Source organism: Chionomys nivalis, chromosome 6 (genome assembly GCF_950005125.1).
Source record: "Chionomys nivalis chromosome 6, mChiNiv1.1, whole genome shotgun sequence".
NCBI classification, from domain to species: Eukaryota; Metazoa; Chordata; class Mammalia; order Rodentia; family Cricetidae; genus Chionomys; species Chionomys nivalis.
The window spans coordinates 5,055,062-5,072,622 of record NC_080091.1 but is presented as its reverse complement, the minus strand read 5'-3'; the positions used below and the strand labels follow the sequence as shown (position 1 = coordinate 5,072,622).

The 17,561-nt window shown below is 56.4% G+C and overlaps 1 protein-coding gene across 1 annotated transcript; it reads left to right on the top strand.

Moving 5' to 3' along the window:
• Positions 1-1,996: 1,996 nt before the first annotated feature.
• Positions 1,997-11,778, top strand: Klf16 (KLF transcription factor 16). Its single transcript, XM_057772042.1, has 2 exons — positions 1,997-2,570; positions 9,745-11,778. The coding sequence occupies exons 1-2, from the start codon at positions 2,120-2,122 to the stop codon at positions 10,044-10,046; spliced, it is 753 nt and encodes a 250-aa protein (XP_057628025.1). The 5' UTR covers positions 1,997-2,119; the 3' UTR covers positions 10,047-11,778.
• Positions 11,779-17,561: the final 5,783 nt, after the last annotated feature.

The window sequence follows — 17,561 nt, the reverse complement described above, 5'->3', positions numbered from 1 at the left end:
CCATGGTTTGACACACAGTATCAAACTGACTTGGGGGGGGGGCTGGGATGCAAGGAGAATATGCAGGAATTGTATATGAGCACCCTCTGGGGCTGCTCTGGGTGATGGATCGCTACTGGGGTCTAAGGATATATGGTTGGGGCATGCTAAGTGGCACCACCTGGTGGGTGGCCTTTCAAAACTTATCACTGTAGGGCTGTTAGGTGTGACCTCTTGAGCCAAGGGTTGCGCTAATCTTCATTCATCCTGGCTGTAGTTCTCAGCAAAGGACTGTTCATGGCTCCTCTCTTCAGGTGTGTGTGTGTCTGTCTGGGGATGCCAAGGGTGGGTGCAAGGGTGCGGAGGGAGGGCAACAAATTCCTGCAGGAAGGATACCGCCCTTACCTTCGAAGACACAGAAGCTGGGCCAGGACCTACATGGTTCTGGTTGTTGGAGTGCAAGCCTGAGGAAGAAAGGTGGGTGTGTCCTCCTGGCCCACTCCTGTCCAGTTAGAGTATTGCTGCCCCCCGCAGAGTATCCAACTTCAGTCATTGAGGGACATAGGTGTCACCACCAAGTACAGAGGGTTCTTGGGGAAACATGGCCGACCCGAGGGCAGAGAGATAGAACCTGGGGAAGTCAGCTGGGGGTGCAATGTGGGGAAGGTAGAGATGACACTCAGGATCACTGTCACCGTCTAGCCTTTGCTGGGAACAACCGTGAAGAGCCTTGACTGACAGACTGCTGTCTGCTGACGTGCTTCGCCCCCTGGAGGCCGTCCGGGCCACTGCATGGCCTCCACAACCGGGCGGGAGTTAGGAAGGGGCGGGAGCCTGGGCGCTGACTTCCGCGCACTGGGCGACTGGGGCCTGGGGCTGTTAGGGGACCATCATTTCATTTCACAACTTGGCCGAATCATCCACGGGAGTTTCCAATCACTCCATCAGCTAGCCGCACTTTCCCTGCTCCAGTCTCAAGGGCCCCAACCGAGGAAGGGAAGGAACGCCAGGAACTCCGGTGTCCCTAGCTTCGAGCGGGTGACCGAGACAGACCTTTTCACTGCAGCCCCGCTCACTTTTGCCATCCCGATTATTCCCGAATCTCCGTGCGCAAAAATGAACTCTACAGATTCGCTCGGCCAAGTGGGGTGTAGGGCACCACCGCACGTTCCAAAGTCCCACCGCCGGAATATTTTGATCCCAAGACATGCATGGCAATGGGGACCCCAGAAGTGGGGAATCAGGGCTGCCGGGTTCCTGCCAGGCGCCAGGGCGAGGAAGGGGGGGGAAGGGTCGCGCACGTGGCCCGGGGGCGGGGACGCGGGCTTCCGCACCCCCACCCTGGCCACGTGCGGATCCCTGCCGTCCCCTCCCCTTCGCGGACAGGGGCGCGCCCCAGTGCTTGTGTGTGGGGGGAGGGACAAGTTGGAGAGGGGAGGACTCCCGGCGTCTGCGCACCCGGCACAGCGTGGTGGGCGCGTCCAGGAGGAGAAGGAGCGCGGACCCAGAGAAGGCGTGGCGCGCACTGGGGAGGGAGGTGGGGCTTCCGAGACTGGGGTAGGGCTTGTGGGCGTGTCGCCGAGTGGGCGTAACTCTCAGCGCGTGGGGAGGTGGCAATCCGGAAAGGGCACCGGTGGGGGTAGTGCGTATCAGGCCGCGGGCAGGGTTTCTCTCTGTTTGGCTTTTTCTCGTGTGGAGAGGGCACGATCTAGGGTGCTGGGGGTCGCCGGGTGCTTTGCCAGCGCACAAGGGTGTGGAAGTGGGGAAGGACCGGCAGCTGGCAGAGTGAGCTCCGCCCACCCCCGGTGGCGCGCGACTCTCCGGACGGTGGAGGGCGCGGCAGGAGGGGGCGTGACCGCGGTGGGAGGGCGTGGCCACTGAGCCCCGAGGGGGCGTCCTCCGGGCGGGGCGGGCCGCGGTCGCCCCCGCGGGCTCCGGTGCGTCAGGGCGCGTCAGGCGGGGCGGGGCGGGGCTGAGCGCGGGTGGCGGCGGCGCGCCGGGGCCGCCTCCTCCCTCCCCTCCTCCCTCTCCTCCTCCGCCTCCCGCACTCTAGCAGCCGCCGCCGGCCGGACGGGCGCAGCTCCCGCCGCCTCCGCTTCTCTCCCGCCGCCGATCCCGCGCCCGCGCGTCCTTGCCCGGCATGTCGGCGGCCGTGGCGTGCGTGGATTACTTCGCCGCCGACGTCCTCATGGCCATCTCCTCTGGAGCCGTGGTGCATCGCGGGCGACCCGGCCCCGAGGGCGCGGGCCCCACAGCCGGCCTGGATGTGCGCGCCACGCGCCGTGAGGCCACGCCGCCGGGGACCCCTGGGGCACCGCCACCGCCAGCCACCGTTCCGGGGCCGGGAGGCGCCACTGCTGCGCCCCACCTGCTGGCCGCCAGCATCCTGGCTGATCTGCGAGGCGGGCCCGGAGTCGCCGCCGCAGCCAGCACCGCGGGGGGCACCTCTCCGGTCTCCTCCTCGGCCGCTTCGTCGCCGTCTTCGGGCCGCGCCCCCGGCGCCGCCAAGAGCCACCGCTGCCCCTTCCCTGGCTGCGCCAAAGCCTATTACAAGTCTTCGCACCTCAAGTCACACCTGCGGACGCATACAGGTAAACCCCACGTTTCTAGCCCCCGTGGGGTTCAGGGGGAGCGTCGGAGCGCTCTCGGGAAGCCCCCTTCCCCCACCTCGCTGGGAACCCCGAAACTGCGTGGCGCGTGGGGGGCGGGGAGGGGGGCGCGCCCGGCCCTCAACCACCCCGCCGACCGGGAAGGCGGGGACATGGTGGGTGGGGCGCACGCAGGGGGCGTGGCGGCCACGCGGTCGGGCTGCGCGCGGAGGGGCGGCCCTGGTAGCTGTTGGGGATCCACCCCGGCACGGTGGGGCCACCGCGCGCGATCGTGTCCCCCAGCTTCTCACCCCTTCAATCCCGCTTCGTGTTCTTGATCTGTTTCTCAGCGCTCATAGTCTCTTGCGCTAGGTGGTCAGAACATCCGGTTCGGTAGTTCTTCCTCGGTCCCCCCACCCCCAGCCTCAGTTTCCTTATCTGTGAAGAGGGTGGGAGGATCCTGGTCACTGCCTCCGGGGTATGTGCGCGGATTCCCTCTGGAGGGCGGCGAAGTACCTGGCGCCGGGCCAGGAGGTGGTGGGGGTGAGGGGTGGTTTCCTTTCCATTCTGTGTACTTGTGGCTGAGGGAGGCCGCGGTCTGGACCTGAAGTTAGGGGCTTGGGTCTTCAGTCCAATGAAAAACTGGAAATTAAAATCTCCACCCCAACCCCGTGTTTGCGCTCTTCACACACCTGTGATGGATCTGCGCAAAGTCCACGGTGGGCAGCAAGACTTCGCCACACCAGGGTTTCTGGGAAGTCCAGTACCTCGGGATTGGTTAGGGGAAACCTTTTGCTAGGCACTGGATGTTTCCCCGTCCTGGTCGCCCCAAGGCTTTATCCATTTTAGCTGGGAATGTGCATTAGGATTTGAAAACCCACCTCTTTAGCGCTGGTCGGGGGTAGGGCGACCCGCCTCTGTCATTCGCCTAACTTACCTGATTTTGGTCTGCCATCTCCTGTCTACAGAAAAGATACAGGCTGCCCCGCTCTTGCTGTGGGCAACAGGGCACCCAAAGAGAACTTGGTCCAGGGGCTCCCATTGTGGTCACACTGAGAGAGTCTCAGCCTCCGTAGCTGTGTGGGTGGCTCCAGGCATATTCAGGGTAGGTAGTGGGATGGAGGCGCCATCTTTGGTGTCTGCTGAGCCAGAGGGTAGGCATGGATGGTGCCTCCTCTCACTCTGTCCCTCAGCTGCTGTCCTTAGTCCCCATGTTGGTGTGCAAATGGACAGAACTTGGGCCGGGCAGCTCCCCAGTCTGTTGTGCAGCTACACATTTATCTCTATGGAACATTTCAAGGGGGCAAAGCGATAGCAAGGTAGATTTTGTTTGTGTGTTTTTTTTTTTTTTCCTCTTGACTCTTGAGAAAGACCTCTCTTTCCCACAGACTGCAGTCCAGGGTGTCCTGGCTCACTACTGATTTTGGCTGTATGGTAATGGGCTGAGCCAGGGCTGCATGGCCAACACCTGTGTTCTTTCTTCCTAGCTCCTAGAACTTGGCTTCTTGGGGTCTATGAAAGAGGAATCCAGCACATTCCCCCACCACAGGGACATCAGGAGACAATCCTGTTGTCTGATATGCCAGAAAAACTGAGGCCCAAGAAGTGAAGTCCACGGATGACTACACTACAGGCAGTTTTTATGGTGGGGGAGGATGCAATGGCCTTCCTGGGTCCCATGTCCGCAATTCCCCATATAATAACCATTTGTAGCCGGGCGATGGTGGCGCACGCCTTTAATCCCAGCACTTGGGAGGCAGAGGCAGGCGGATCTCTGTGAGTTCGAGGCCAGCCTGGTCTACAAGAGCTAGTTCCAGGACAGGCTCCAAAGCCACAGAGAAACCCTGTCTCGAAAAACCAAAAAAAAAAAAAAGAAAACCATTTGTGCGACCAGGAGAGCCGTGTTGAATCCAGGCACCTTAATGTCATTTTGGGGGTGTCTGGGGATCACATAGACTTGAGTTGTTATATAGTTAATTTAAACGATTGTTTTGATAGACTCCTATCTATTTTAATGTAGCCCTTACTATCCTGGAACTTGCTTTGTAGACCAGACTGGCCTCAAACTCACAGAGCTCCACCTGATCCTGCCTCCTGAAGGCTGGGATTAAAGGTGTGGGCTCCTTTAAAAGCCTTTTTTTTTTGAGACAAGTTCTCGCTCTGTAGCCCAGCCTGGCTTTGAAACTTGAGGCAATCCTCCTGCTTCAGCTTTCTCCTGATTACAAGCAAGAGCCACCTTTGACTTAACCAGCCTCTTCCGTGGAAGGGGATTTGTTTCTTGTACACCGCAGGGGAAGCTGGCACAGGACCCACCTCAGGGCCAGTGGGACTCACCTCTGCTGCAGAGCAGGGATAGATAGATTTGGTCCCCTGCAGAGGCAGAGCCATGCCCCAAGGCTGTGCACTGGGAGGGGGAGCCGCGTCTCCAGACACCCACTCGTGTCTGCCTTGAGACTGGATCTAGATAGACAGAACAGGGCGAAGGACCCCGTTATGTCCACCCCGTTGTATGTGGGGGTATAGAGACCTAGGGGTTTACAGAACACCCCCATCCAAGGGACTATAGGCAGTAGGCAGAGCTTGGCACTCCTGAACGTCACAGTTACCCCAGCTCCTGCTTGGGGTGGAGAAGGACTTTAGAGGCTGTGGGAGATGTTGACGTGGTTGCCATGGATACTGCAAGCGAGCCAGCCTTGGGGCGGGGGCGGGAGGAGAGGCTGGCTGCTGATTCTGCTCATCAAGCCCCCTCCATCTCTAGCACCCTCTCTCCCTAGACCTGGGCAGGAGCCGGGGGCGTCCCTTGATCCGGTCCCTGAAGCTTGAGAGACCTGACTTCATCCACGCAGGATCTCACCCTCTGGGTCCAGGTTGTTCTCAGTAAGGTGTCCTGGGTGCTGCAGGATGGCCTCAGCCTACTACCCATGCCATGGGCTCCCCCTGACTGGGACAGCCTCACACGTTTCCTGATACTGCCCAGTATCTGCTGGAGGGCCTCTGGTCACCTCTAATATATTATTTGGAAATCTGCTTCTTTAGGTCTGAGAAGCGATAGGGTAATGGGGGTGCTAACTGCAGAGTCTGCTGCACCCCAGAGGCCTGCATCACTGAAGGAAGTCCACCCATTGCCACTGACCGACCTCCACAGTAATGTAAAACATTACATACGTCTGAAAAAATGTTAGTATTTATGGTTACTGAGATTGTGTAGGGTCACTGTGGGCGCCTTCTGTCCCTGTGCCCACTAAACGTGAAGTCTGAAGGTGGGCGGGGCTGGGAACAGTGTGACTGGCGTGGGAACAGCAGGCTAGCCCTAGGACTGGGATTTTGAGGACTACTGAAGGTTGGGGTGTCTCGGGCTGACTTGCCTTTCTCTTTATAGAGAAGGGCTTAGGATGGAAGAGTCGGGCGGTGTCTGAGGGGGTGGGGTGCCAAGAGGCTAGGGCCACCTCTAACTTTGTGGTCAGTCCTAGAAGCGGTTCTAATTTGTCTGAAGCTATTTCCAGGAGGAAACTGAGATGGGAAACTGAGGCCTGAAATGGGAAGGAGCCTGGTCACTTGCAGGCAGAGGGGAAAGATTCCCAGTGTGATTTGAAGCCCTGTAGAAAGGGGTTCAGGTGGCCTTTGGGGGTGCTAGCCTACTCAAATCCTCAACTCAACTCCTCCTTCGAGGACACAGCAGCTGGGGCTGGCTACATTGCTGGGGGTGATAACCATACCCCCACCCAGGCTTCTGATAAAAGCAGCCCAGATGGGGTGGGAGTTGGCAAGTGATACCAGAGCCAGAGGCCTGGCTGCCCTTTGAGGGGGTGGGTTGGTGTGTGTCGTGGGGAGTAGCCAGACATCCTGGCCCTCTGGGAGGGAGAAGGGGATGCGAGGCCCTGCTGCCACCCTTTAGTTGGAGAATTTATTTATTCCCTGTGTAACCCTGCCTGCCCTGGAACTTGCTCAGTAAACCAGGCTGGCCTCAAACTCAGAGAGATCCTCCTGCCTCTGCCTCCTGAGTGCTGGGATTAAAGGCGTGCGCCACCACTGCCTGGCTTTGAGATACAGTTTTATCCCAGTAGCCCTGACTAGCATGAAACTCACTCAGTAGACCAGGCTGGTCTCAAAGTCAGAGATCTGCCTGCCTCTGCCGGGATAAAGGCAGACTCTGCCGCTGCCGCCCCCTGGTTCAATGATTTTTTTTTTTTTATTTGCTGTGTGCACGCGCGCGCGCGTGTGTGATATGGGTCATATGTGTGTGTCGTGGTGCATGCCAAACTCAGGCTGTGACATTTTAGGAACCTAGCTCACAGCTGCGTGTTGGGGAAGGAGAAACATGGGGAGACCACCATCAGAGTCAGGGGGCCCACTGCAGGGGTGATGCTCCACAGGGAAGGGGTAGCAAGCCGAGGTTTGGACTTCACCATCTACTCCCAGCCAAGGTGGAGGTCCAGCCAGCCTCCACAGCAGTCCAGCCCTCCCCGAGGAGGTCAGACTCAGGCAGGGTGAGGCTGATGGAAACTACACCTTCAGGTCCCCCTCTGCTGGCCACTCCGCTCCTGGAACAAGTTCACAGGATGTCACAACCTCCATGTTTCAGAGGCTCCGGAGTTGTCCCCCAGCTCACCCCAGCACCGTCTGAGTCAGAGGGTCAAGTCCACAGCCAAGCCCACAGGGCCCTTCCTGAATGGTCCCCACCCACCTGACCCTTCTCCTCCCAGCAGTCAAGTAGCCTGGAGCTGTGCGGGGACTCGCCTGCAACTCCCCCAAGTTAACTCCAGCTCCTGGCCCTCTAGATAGATCCAGATACTTAAAGTAGCACAGCCAGGCCAGGTATTTGGCAAGTGTTCTCCCGACGTTGCGGTGGGGGGTGGGGTGGGGTGGGTGCGCCCGTGCGCCGACTGTCGCCACCGGTGTGCACACGTGCGCTCCCCAATACCCTAGCGTGCGGCGGGGTCTGGCAGGCTCCCGGCTCAGCGAGCCCCCCCCCCCCCACACACACACCAAGGCGACCCTGGCCGCGGCCTCTGCCGCCTCCCCCAGGGCGGGAGCTGAGACCACGTGAGCAAAGCCGGTCAGGACCGCCTATGTCTCCGGCTCGCCACCGCCGGGCTAGTGCAGCAGCTGAATCCCTGGCGGGCTGGCGACCTGGCAGCGGTTGCCTCCACTGCGACCTGCTCCTGGCTAAGTGGAACTAGGTGGCGAGATGTGGGAGCCAGCCCCACAGGGAGGCTCTGAAAGGGGAAATAAGCTGATTGAATGCTAAGGGGTGTCCCCTTTTCTCACACCCCCTCCCTCCTCTCCTCTGTCCGCAAAATGGCGACAGGATTACATGTCCCCCTTGGCCGGACATAGGACGTAGTTCCTCGCCCAGGATCTGTTCTAAAGCTAGGAACCTCACCCCATAACCAAGCTCCCTCCCCCTTAGAGTGAGCCCCTTGGGCACTGTGCTGGAGCTGGGGTAGGGGAGGGGGAGGCGTCCTTTCTGAGACTGTTTTGGACCCACTGACAAACATTTTTATTGGGACCTGGCATTTCGAATCACTTAGGGGACACTTTGGAAATGCTAAGGACAGCCGTCTAGAAACAATGGTCTCTCTCTCTTCCTTTACTGCTCAGGGTCGCAACTTCCTGGGGCCTCAGGTTGCCTGGATGACATGCAAAATTGGCACATGGGCACTCCAGAAGCAGTTTCCTGGCCTCTGCACCCCCATGGTGGGGGTGTGGTTTGCAGGGGGCCGGATGGAGATAGTTTTCTTCTGGCTGCTTCCTGGGGCGGGGGTTGACTGTGTCCCGCCTAGTGCTGGACCCGCCCACTTCCCCTCCCCTTCCTCGGTCCTTTTCTCCTGGGATCCCCTGAGCTGCTTACAGCGAAGATGACACCAGATCCCCTGGGCCTTCGGCCAGTCTGGTATCTGTTCCCCTTTCTGGTCGCCTCCCCACTTCCTTCCCTCACTTCCATGAATCCTCTCTGGAGGGCCCCTTGGCCACTTTCTGAGGGACATGAGTCCTGAGTACCTGTTGACCAGGTGACCTGGTGCTCGTCCCCTTGTGAGTTAGCAGAGGTTAGGCCTTCTGGTCACCAGTGACTTGGTTCTGCCCTCTGCCTCCGGAGTCTGCGTGCTTTCACGGGCAGAAACGTACAGGGTTTCAGGTCCACATTCTGTGTGTGCGCACCACCCTTCCAACCCTTGGGCCTCAGAATTCCAGGCTTCTGGGTGTCCAGAGCACCCAGGCCCTGTCCCCAGAACTGGAAGCCTAGGGCCAGACAGGCCAGGTCCAAGGCATGGGGGCCCCGGGTGAGTCCCTTGGGCCTCTTGGTCCATGGAGGCCTGGAAGGTGCTAATCACACAGTGAAGTCTGGTGTTGGGGGTGTCTCTGGGGGACAAGAGCTGTGGCCAGTGGGTCCTAGGCTGGGTCAGGGGGCCACTCAAGTCACGGTGGGAGCAGTCAGTGGAGGAAGCGGCCTAGTGGTGTCTCGCCTCGGCCCAAAGGCACCTGTTTGTGACTGAGTCCCCTGTGAGACTCACTCCTGGGCACTCTCTCTACACCCGGTGATTTAATTTAAGCTAAGCTTGGGATTGTGGGGGAACAAAAGCCTTGCATTATACCCCCGCTTCAGAACCCCAGACGGAAACTAGCCTGTCTGATTCGAGACTGCTGATGGCCCATGGTATGGGGGAGGGCCTGCCCCATATCTGTGTGTACAAGGACCCGGAAAATGGCTCCTTTCAGTGCCCCACGGTTATTTGGAAGAAAGGATGCGTTGAGGACTAGGACTCCCGAGGACCTTTCTTTAGGGTGGGCATTCATAAATGGACATAGGTCAGCCATGGACACGGCCCACTCCGTAGCTCCAACACTTGGGAGGCCGAGGCAAGATTTCCTTTATTCTTGGCTGGCTGGGGTCATGTATGTTATATCAAGACCCTGCCTCCACAGGCCTGTAGCTCAGGGCGAGTGCTCCCCTAGCATGTAGAAGGCCCTGGGTACTGTTCTTGGCACCGCATAAGCCAGTGGCCCATGCCTGTGATTTCAGAGCAGGAGATGGAAATCAGATAATGGAGAGGCCCTCGGCCCAGTTGCTAGACACACCATGTTAGCCAGGGCCACTTCTGTAGATGGTGGAAGCCTTGGGATTTATAGGAACTCCCTCCTTGCCCCCTCCCACCCACCATGTTGTCTTTTTGTCTAGGTGAACGGCCCTTTGCCTGTGACTGGCCTGGCTGCGACAAGAAATTTGCTCGTTCGGATGAGTTGGCCCGCCACCACCGGACGCACACAGGCGAGAAGCGGTTTCCCTGTCCCCTGTGTACCAAGCGCTTCACCCGCAGTGACCATCTAACCAAGCACGCCCGACGCCACCCCGGCTTCCGCCCGGAACTACTGCGACGACCTGGTGCCCGGAGCACCTCGCCCAGCGACTCACTGCCCCGCAGCCTGACTGGCAGTCCTGCACCGAGCCCTGTCCCTAGCCCCGCTCCTGCCAGCTTATAGAGCCCTGGTCTGTCCACCCTGAGAGTGGCCTGCTTGCTAGGCCTCGGCAGGGATTTCCATCGAGGGACATCTGCCCTCTGGAGAGCCCGTGTTCTGGAGTCCCAGCCCATATCAAGGAAGCCTCAAGGGGACTGAGAATGGACTTGGGTCACCAGGGGGCCTGGGAGGTGGTCTCGGGCTCTGTGTAAATAACCATGATTAACTGTCCCATCCTCTCTGCAGGAACCCCCAAATGGGCAGTCAGCAGGTCCGTGTCCCCTGCTGCCATTTCTGCCTTTTCTCCTGGGTGGCACTGGGCATGAAGCCTGGCCACAATCCCACTCCTTAATCTTCAGCCCCCTTGTCACTCCTCCAGGTTGGGACACAGGTACACAGCCATAGGTGACTGGGGCTTCCCGTGGGCCCCGACCTGCCCGCACCCCACTGAAAGCCATTGGCGGAAGTTCAGGGAAATGGAGAGGGTGCAGCCTGGCTGACCCTCCAACATGGGTACTCAAATCTCAGGTGTCCACAGGTTCTGCCCTCATTAAGGGCCACCCACATCCCCAGCCCTGGGAAGATAGGAGGCACTGCAGTTTTCAGAGGACTTCGGGTTGAGGGCGTAGGTGGGGTGTGGAGGTGCCCTCATCGAGCGTCAGCACCCACTGTGGGGTGTGCTGTTGGGCAGGTGGGAAACAAATTATTTATTGTCCTCTCTGACTGTTGGCATGGGGGGCCTGGCCCCCCATCTGGGTGTGTGTATGTGTGAGAGAGACAGTGGGCGTCTGGTGCCTGGGGCCCTGCCTCCCTACTCCCGCTGGACTAGGGTCCCTGAGTTGGGCCTTTGTGGCCTTGCGTCTCAGACAATCTTCTATAGGACTGTGTGGTCATCAGGCGAGAGCTGCAGGGCTCTGCCCCGCCCTTCATGTCCTCCACACTCCTGGGTGTCTGCTGAGGTGGTCTTGGACTCCAGGACTGGAAGCAGGGGCTCAGCTCCTGGGCCTTCTGGGACAGCTCGGGTTTTTTGTTTTGTTTTTGTTTTTATTTGTTTTGGTTTTGCTGGGATAGACTATTTTTTCAGGCTCCAGTTCCTTGTTTCAGGGGCCCCCTTGTGTGGCCACTATCCTCAGGGGTATGAGTGTTGGGGGGAGGTCTCACCTGAACATGAGGGTTGGTTGGGTGGTCTCTCCCGGAAGAATCTCTCTTAGGGTTCTTTGGGAACCCAGAGAAAGTTGAGCTGCCCTATATTGGCTGTAGGAGGTTTCTGGCATTTTCATTTGTTCCAGAACCTTCCATTATCCAATGAGGGAGACTGTAGGTACAGCCACCTTCCCCTGAGCCTACCTGGAGGGACGCCTCCCTTCTGGAGCTGGGCTCGGAGGGTCCTAGGCCAGCCACCCTCCCAGGTACTTCCATCTGCCCCTTCTCTTTGGACACAGAAATGAGATGCCTTAGTTGGTGGAGTAGGGGTTGGGACCCTATTCTTTTTGTGTCTTTTGGATGTATCTTGCTCCATCCCGGCTCCTGGTCCCATGCCCTTCCTGTAACAGGGGAAAGGTCTTAGGGTCCCAGGACTTTGGGAGGAAGCTCCCCCTCACTTCAGGTTCTGGTAGGTCACTGGAACTTGGGTCTAACCATTGAGAGGTAGTGTCTGTGACACAGGCAAGGCAGGAGTCCTAAGGGGTTTGTCCTTTCTGGGAGGGGCACTCCTCTTTCATCCCGCCTGGCCTCTCACCCATGTATTTAATTAAAGAAGCCCTTTTTAGAAAACCTGCCCTGGTGTCTGTCTGATTGGTTCCCATGTCCCACCCCCATCAGTATGCCCTTCAAGGTTCTTAGTTACATTCTGGGGAAACTGAGGGAGCCTGCTGATATATTGAGGAATGGCCTAGGACCCTCTGAGACCTTGGAAGGGGGCTGCCTGCGCAGCCTGTGCACAACACAAAGTCACCCACGCCTGGTGCAGCTGCACACCCGTTACCCAGCAACCAGAGATCGGTGACAGGGCTCCTGGGGGCGTCGGCCACCGCCCCCTTCCGGAGCCAGCAGGAGGGGTGGGGGTGGGGATAGACCCCCTAGAGCTGAACATAGTGGAGTAACTCAAGCTCAAAAGGTGCCTTGGGACCTCTCCCGCCACACCGGCCTTGCTATGTCATCCCATTGTCCACAAGTTGAAGGCCCACTGCATACCCTCTTGGTGCAGGACGGGTGTGAGTGGGGATTCGAGAGGCTGGGAGCTTTCAGGAGCTGATGGGAGCTTAAATCCCTGTTGGAGAGGACACCAGATCCCAGGGGTCTGCAGAGCTCTGGGGGTGGGGAGGGGTAGGGCGGGGCTGAGCTGCCCCGGTGCACCTGCTGTGCCAGAGGAGGCGCTGCACCCCACCTAGTGGCCAGAGCTAGTACTGTGGGTCGGAGCCTGCTGGGGAATTGCTCCTAGGGGGTCTGCTTAACTGGCTCCCTGGAGAACTTGGGCGGAGCACGTCCCCAGCTCCAGGCATTCGTGAACACTTAGGCTTCTCCAGCTTCCTCATGGTTCTCTGACCTCTCTAGTGTCCTTGGTACTTTAGCAGTGCATGCTCCCAACGGTTTTAAGCTTCCTCATAAGACCAAAAGACACCATCTTTGTTTGACTCCTTGAATGTCCACCTGCAACTCCTTAGATGCCTCCAACTGTTAACTTCATCGCCCCGCCCTTATCACGCTGGCCCCATGCCTGTCACAATGTTCACCCCATGGTCTTTGTAACACTCCACAGTTTCGTGCTGTGCAGTTGAGTGCGGAGAGCTTGAGTAGCGCTTTTGAGGCTCCACGAAATACCGATCCAAATTCTTCGTCTTTTTAAAACTATTTTGACGGGGCTGGGGATGGAATCCAATCCCTTGCATATATACTAGAGGGGGCTCTACCTCTTGGCCACGCCCCAGCCCCTCACTAGGGATTGTAGGCGGGGCTTCACCCTGACCACGCCCCAGCCCCTCATTGAGAGACTCTAGGCGGGGCTCCCCTGACCACTCCCCAGCCCCTCATTGAGGTACTCTAGGTGGGGCTCCCCTGACCACGCCCCAGCCCCTCATTGAGGGACTCTAGGCGGGGCTCCCCTGACCACGCCCCAGCCCCTCATTGAGGTACTCTAGGCCAGCACCAATCACTGGTGCCCCAGACACGTCTTCACATCTGCTTTGTTGCACGCATCATCACTAATTGGTTTATTTTTTCTTTTTCTTTTTGGTTTCTCTGCATACCTTTGGCTGTCCTGGAACTAACTGTAGACCAGGCTGGCCATGAACTCAGAGATCCACCCACCTTTGTCTCCCGAGTGCTGGGAATAAGGTGTGTGCCACCAGTGCCTAGCCAAGAACATTCTTTATGCGAAAATCAGCCCCTGCCCCTCTAACTGCCATCGCCTCCCCTCAGCAGCACGATGCTCGGATGCTCATCTCAGATCTGCACTCCCAGCTCTGGCCGTTCTCTGTGTGGTCCACACTACGCTTTGCTTTTCCGCGTGGTTGTCTCGCTGAGCATGTTTTCCAGAGCCCATATCGACATCATGTTTCCTAAGAGTAGCAAAATTAGCCAGACAAGGTGGCCTGCACCTTTAATCCCAGCACTCAGGAGGCAAAGGCAACAACAAACAAGCAAAACAGTAGCATAATTACAGTTAGGGAGTAGCAGCAAAAATAATTTTATGGTTGGGGGTCACCACAACTTGAACTATATTAAAGGGTGGTAACAAGGGGTTGGAGAGATGGTTTAATGGTTAATCGCACTGGCTGCCTCTCCAGAGGTCCTGAGTTCAATTCCTGGCAACCACACGGTGGCTCACAACCATCTGTAATGGGATCTAATGCCCTCTGCCAGCCTGCAGGCATACACATGCAGACAGAGCACTCACACCTAAAAAGATACATACATAAATAAAAAGTTTAAAAAACAGAATACAAGTAAGGGATGATTGCATTAGGCTGCGGAGCCTGCTCTAGACCGCCAGACTCCAGTGTGGATGGATCAGGCAGGCTGTGGAGCCTGCTCTAGACCGCCAGACTCCAGTGTGGATGGATCAGGCAGGCTGCGGAGCCTGCTCTAGACCGCCAGACTCCAGTGTGGATGGATCAGGCAGGCTGCGGAGCCTGCTCTAGACCGCCAGACTCCAGTGTGGATGGATCAGGCAGGCTGCGGAGCCTGCTCTAGACCGCCAGACTCCAGTGTGGAGGACTGTGCTGTGCTCATCACCTACCCATGTATGGATTGTGGGTGCTATTCAAAGTTTGAATCCTGCGATTAATGCTGATAAGAACACTAATACTTAAGTTCCTGGATAGAAGTGTGTTTTTATTTCTCTTTGGTAAGCATCTAAGGAACTACTGGCAAGACTTTATGGTACCCTCTCCATCTCTCTTGCTGAGCTTATTTCGTAGATACCCTTCTGAGACTCCCTCAGAGGGGCAGGGTGCGTGGCTGAGTGGTGCCCGCCTAGCTTACATAATAAGTCCCTGCATGCCAATTTCTTTCCTGGGGGAAAAATTAAGAAAGAAAAGAAAAGAAAAGCTGGCTCTGGAGGCATTGTGTTGTTCTCTCTGCCTGCGGCTCTTCTCACAATCATAAATGTGGCTAAAGTGGGCTAGGGATGTGCAGACCACACATTTAATCCCAGCATCCAGGAGGGAGAGGCAGGGTGATCTCTGTGAGTTAGAGGCCAGCCTGGTCTACAGAGTGAGTTCCAAGACAGGCTCCACAGCTGCTAGGAAACCCTGTCTCAAAAAACAAAAACAAAAACAAAACAAAATGTTATGTGTAATTGCACACAGGTCTGCCATCTTCCTTCTCAGGAGGCCAGGCAGAATGGCTGTCAGTTCAAGGCCAGACAAAAGGAAAATATTGTCCTGTCCCTAATCACAGCCACACCAGATGTGGACTTTTGTAGTCGCTGGTTCAGTGAACAGATGGATGCTGAGTACCCTGGGACACAAGGACTTGAACGCTGGCTCGGAGGGCGTTGGAGAGGAGTCATGTACTAGTGAGTTAACTATGCTCTCAGATGGCAAGATGTCTGGGAAGGTGCTGAGAAGTAATGTCCCCAGGGATACAAACTGTCAGATGGAGAAACACAGCTGAGAGCTTTACCTGTCAGGGACAGTTCAGGCTCTCCATCGTTCTCCTGCCTTGGCTGACATGCAATCTCCCAGCATCCCCGCCTTGCTTTACCTGAGGACTTTGTGAGAAAAAGACTATTCCTGGAACACCTCTCTTGTAGACCCCAGCACCCCATTGCCAACCTCACTGTGGCTCTATACAGGCACCCTGACATGGGGGTCACTACGGCTTCTGTCCTAGGGCACATGGCACACGGAGTCAGGCTTTGGGTCTGGGGTCACACCGGGTTCTCTATACCCACGGAGCCAGGCTTTGGGTCTGGGGTCACCCCGGGTTCTCTATGCCCACGGAGCCAGGCTTTGGGTGTGGGGTCACACCGGGTTCTCTATACCCACGGAGTCAGGCTTTGGGTGTGGGGTCACACCGGGTTCTCTATGTCCACGGAGTCAGGCTTTGGGTGTGGGGTCACCCCGGGTTCTCTATGCCCACGGAGCCAGGCTTTGGGTGTGGGGTCACCCCGGGTTCTCTATGCCCCTCTCATTGCTCTGCTTCCTATTTGTTTATAATTATTGCAGAAAATACACTTAACCCTCACTTCCACACATGGCCTGGACCATGGAACCCACGCACAGGGCTGTGCGGCGGTCCCCACACTCCTACCTCCCACACTGAAGCTGTCCCGACCCTAGTCCCCACCCACCACACTACTCTCTGTCTTACTGGCTCCTGGGAGTGGAGCTCCGTAGTACATCTAAGTGTGCCTAATGCCGTCTAAAACAACAAATCTTTATTTACTTCTTTTTCTTTTTTTTCCCTTTCTTCTCTCTCCTCTTCCATTCCTACGCCACACTGACCAGCAATTTAATTACTTTTAAATACCAGTTTCCAGGTAACCCAGGCTGGCCTTGAATTCTTTAGGTAACTGAGAATGATCTTGAATGCCATTGTATTGAGATTACAGGTATGGACCACAAGAATTTCCTTTTTTTTTTTTTTTTTTGGCTTTTTGAGGCAGGGTTTCTCTGTAGCTTTGGAGCAAGTCCTGTAACTATCTCTTGTAGACCAGGCTGGCCTCGAACTCACAGAGATCCGCCTGCCTCTGCCTCCCAAGTGCTGGGATTAAAGGAGTGTGCCACCACTGCCCGGCAGAATTTCCTTTTTAGGCTATGTAATATTCTAGTACGTGTATCTGTCATGCATCAGTACTTATCTAGGTTATTTCTATCTGTGAGATGTTTTAAATAATGGTAGGTGACATGAGTGTTGAAATAGCCTTTCAAAATTGCATGTGTTGGCTCATGCCTGTAATCCCGGGGCCCTGGAAGCTGAGGCTGGTTGTTGGATTTCATGGAATTTAAAAAGCCTGGAAGTCGGGCAGTGGTGGCACACGCCTTTAATCCCAGCACTCCGGAGGCAGAGGCAGGCGGATCTCTGTGAGTTCGAGACCAGCCTGGTCTACAAGAGATAGTTACAGGACAAGCTCCAAAGCTACAGAGAAATCCTGTCTCGAAAAACCAAAAAAAAAAAAAAAAAAAAAGAAAAAAAAAAGAAAGAGGGGGCTGGAGAGATGGCTCAGAGGTTAAGAGCATTGCCTGCTCTTCCAAAGGTCCTGAGTTCAATTCCCAGCAACCACATGATGGCTCACAACCATCTGTAATGGGGTTTGGTGCCCTCTTCTGGCCTGCAGGCATACACACAGACAGAATATTGTATACATAATAAATAAATAAATAAAAGAAAAGAAAAGAAAAAGAAAAGCTGGTTGTTTATGTGTGCAGGCAACCCTAGCCTCGTCGGCAGATGGAGGCAGATCCTGGAAGCCCGAGGGCCAGATAGAGTAGCGGAAGTACTTTGGTAAGAAGCCTATCTCAAAAGAAGACAAAAGAAAAAAAGGAGGGGGGGGGGACAAACGGTGGAAAGCTATACCTTCCTAGCCTCTGCATCTGAGCGCACAGTCCTGCACCCCTCAACTGCACCCCTCAAAACACTTCTCCACCCAACAAAAATAAAACGAAACAAAAAAATCAAAAAAGTTTCCGGAGTGGCTCAGTGGTCGAGTGCTAGTCTAGTGTATCCAGGCACTGCAAAATTAAGAAATGTCCCGTTTCACGGTTAGGTGAATATTTGAGCGTCAACTCAGACAGGCGTGGGTCTCTCAACACTAAGACCCTGGCTAGTGAGTTGGCTCCGTGGTGAAGAGCACTTGCTGCTTGCTGCTCTTGCAGAAGACTTGGGTTCTATTTCCAGTACTCACATGGTCGTTCGCAACCATCTGTAGCTGCAATTCCAGGGGATTAGACTCCGTCTTCTGTCTTCTGCGAGCATCAGGTACAGTCATGTTTGCACATACATACGAACACAAAGTAAATCGAGAGAGAGAGAGAGAGAGAGAGAGAGAGAGAGGGAGGGAGGGAGGGAGGGAGGGAGGGAGGGAGGGAGGGAGGG

Coding starts and splice junctions, on each gene's coding strand:
- Klf16 (XM_057772042.1), top strand. CDS start 2,120: ATGTCGGCGGCCGTGGCGTGCGTGGATTACTTCGCCGCCGACGTCCTC. Junction 2,571..9,744: donor ACACCTGCGGACGCATACAG/GTAAACCCCACG, acceptor CTTTTTGTCTAG/GTGAACGGCCCTTTGCCTGT.